General features: G+C 51.1%; 1 protein-coding gene across 1 annotated transcript in view; it reads right to left on the bottom strand.

The window, feature by feature from the left end:
- Positions 1–2,636, bottom strand: part of CCDC84 (coiled-coil domain containing 84) — a 4,110-nt gene that overhangs the window by 706 nt on the left and 768 nt on the right. Inside the window, exons 3-8 of the mRNA XM_010575081.1 lie at positions 2,541–2,603; positions 2,309–2,373; positions 1,774–1,879; positions 1,389–1,419; positions 895–978; positions 655–787 (exon numbers count right to left, since the gene is read on the bottom strand). Of these exons, the coding sequence (XP_010573383.1) occupies positions 655–787; positions 895–978; positions 1,389–1,419; positions 1,774–1,879; positions 2,309–2,373; positions 2,541–2,603 (482 nt within the window). The remainder of the gene's footprint in view (positions 1–654; positions 788–894; positions 979–1,388; positions 1,420–1,773; positions 1,880–2,308; positions 2,374–2,540; positions 2,604–2,636) is intronic.

Below are 2,636 nucleotides of genomic sequence, written 5' to 3'. Positions count from 1 at the left end.
CCCCCCCCCCCCCCCCCCCCCCCCCCGGGATGGGGGAGAAAATCGGGAAAAGAAGCAAAACCTGTGGGTTGAGATAAGAACGGTTTAATAGAACAGAAAAGAAGAAACTAATAATGATAACACTAATAAAATGACAACAGCAATAATGAAAGGATTGGAATGTACAAATGATGCGCAGTGCAATTGCTCACCACCCACCCACCGACACCCAGCGGCGATTCCCCGCCCCCCCTTCCCAGTTCCTATACTAAATGGGACATCACATGGTATGGAATACCCCGTTGGCCACTTTGGATCAGGTGCCCTGGGGGTGTCCTGTGCCAACTTCTTGTGCCCCTCCAGCTTTCTCGCTGGCTGGGCTTGAGAAGCTGAAAAATCCTTGACTTTAGTCTAAACCCTACTTAGCAACAACTGAAAACATCAGTGTTACCAACATTCCTCGCATACTGAACTCAAAACATAGCACTGTACCAGCTACTAGGAAGACAGTTAACTCTATCCCAGCTGGAACCAGGACAGTGGTCTGACTCTTTCATGTGGCAAGACATCTCCTTACGCTTGCTGCTGCCACAAAGCCCGCTCCTCGAGTAGCTTGCATGGAAGGAAGCTGCAAACCCTCTGCTCAACATCAGTCCATGCTGCCCTGAAGCCTACCTGGACTGCCACCTCCTGCCATGATTCCAAACCCGCCCGAAGGAAGGGAGCCAGCTGTCGCCCGTCTGAGAGGTATGGTCAAAATTGGCACCAACGCGCTCCGCTGGGAGCTTTCTCAGCTTCTGCTTCTCCTCTAAACAAATATTTTGTTCAGCATAAGTTTTTCAGTCAAATGGCTTTTGATTCTTTACTGTGGTAAAGTGAATGTAAGGTTAACTGAAATGTATACAAGCTGCTCACTTTGTTTGAGAAATTCCTCGTACGAAGGTCCAATTTGTTGTTTACTTCCACCCTCTTCCTCTGTTAGCCATGGGGGTTTTGCTCCTAGAAGTCATGGGGAAAATGTGTTTAGCCACTGAAGTTATCCTAAGCTCAAGATGGGGGAAAAGCATCCCCTCTGCCGCCATCCCAGCAGCTCGCCCTACTGCAGTAAGCAGTGAAGCAAAAGTAAACTTTGGGCTTTGTGAGAACCGAAAGCTGGCTTGCCTCGGCTAAGGCCATGGCAGATCACACCCCAAACCACGCACTCCACACAGCAGCAGTGCCAGCAGAGTTTTCACAATACAGAAGTGTTTTCTCCTCCTGTAGTATCTCAAATATTAGCAAAAGAGTGAGCACCTCCTGGTTATGCTCTGACTGCTTCAAAATTGCTTTACGTTATCCCTGTCCCACTTGCAAGCCAAGAGTTTTCAGTAAGGCAGCAGCCAACCGAGTCACGAAGCAGGTGTGATTACCTGTGTGAACATTTCCTTTCCCTTCTGTTTCCTGTTAACAGAAACATAAAACACTAATGAGAAACTGATGCTTTTAAGAGTCTCTAAATTGAACGGTATCGGGTGCATTCCTTTCCAGAATCGAGTTCTGTTACCGAAAGACAGAGGGAGGCTCTTCTCTCCTTTAAGGAGCATTTTGTTTTTGAAGAGCACTTAAAAGAACGTTTGCTTAACGAAACACAAGTTAACACCGGATGACCGAAACTCTCGGCTAGTTGCTCACCTGAATCTGCAAAGCTGCCTTTTTTCGCAAGGGAGATTGCAACCCCTTGTTTTGCATTGTAACATGTGCTGTACGTAACTTGCAGTTGAATTTAAGTCACGCTCCTCAGCAAGTCACCCCTACCTGGTGGCTGATGAAGGTCAAAGCCTGGCCTGATTCTATCCAGTTTAAGTCAGGTCCCATTTGCATCCCACTCGGGCCAGGCTGCTCTGCACCATGAGAGAAGTCCCTGGAATAGAGAGGCTGAGAGGTGAGTGACAGTCCAAGCTGGGCAGGCAGCAAGTGTCCAGAGGTTTCTGGAGCAGAGTTTGCAGTTGTGTTTGGAGGAGTTTGCAGTAAGACGGAAAAGGAGAAAAGTTCTTGGGGCACAATAATGTTAAACGTTTGTATGTTATCGCCGTGCTCGCTCTTTATGGCTGTTAGTGCTTACCTACAAGCATGTGGACGGGGGAGTAATCTTTCTGCGGCTGCAGTGCTTACTATAGTCTAGATAAAAGTTCGCGGTGGATCTGAGCAAGCGTAAGATCCTGGGCATGAGAGCATCAGCTCCGGCAGCAGCAGGCGAGCAAGGCTGTGGCTGTGGCATGGTCCGGCGTTTTGAGCGGGGTGCAGCTTAGCAGCAATTTAAGGGAAAAAAAAGAAAAAAAATGGTTCTCACCTTTCGGGTCCTGCTGGGGGGCTGCAGACCGAAGGTCCCACGCAAAGCTCTGGCTCCGTTTGAAGCTGAGTACGATTCAGGAAAAAGGGACAGTGTTTCTGGTATCGAGCAGAGCCCCCCCCCGCAACCCCCTCCACCCCGCACCCCGAGCGCACCCGGTGCCAGTGGGAGTGCGCAGCCCCGTCCCCGCTCCCCGCCGGGGCGCAGCCAGGGCAGGATACGGCTCACCGACCTGGAGGGCAGCCTGCACCGTCTCCCGCTGCCTGCGCTCAGCTTCGCGGATGCCGGCCGCCATCTGCGGGGGGGGAGCGGGTGAGGCCGGGGCCGC

Source organism: Haliaeetus leucocephalus, unplaced genomic scaffold (assembly GCF_000737465.1).
Source record: "Haliaeetus leucocephalus isolate CR32 unplaced genomic scaffold, Haliaeetus_leucocephalus-4.0 Scaffold450, whole genome shotgun sequence".
NCBI classification, from domain to species: Eukaryota; Metazoa; Chordata; class Aves; order Accipitriformes; family Accipitridae; genus Haliaeetus; species Haliaeetus leucocephalus.
Note: the sequence above shows the minus strand (reverse complement) of the source record. Positions and strands in the feature narration are given on the sequence as shown.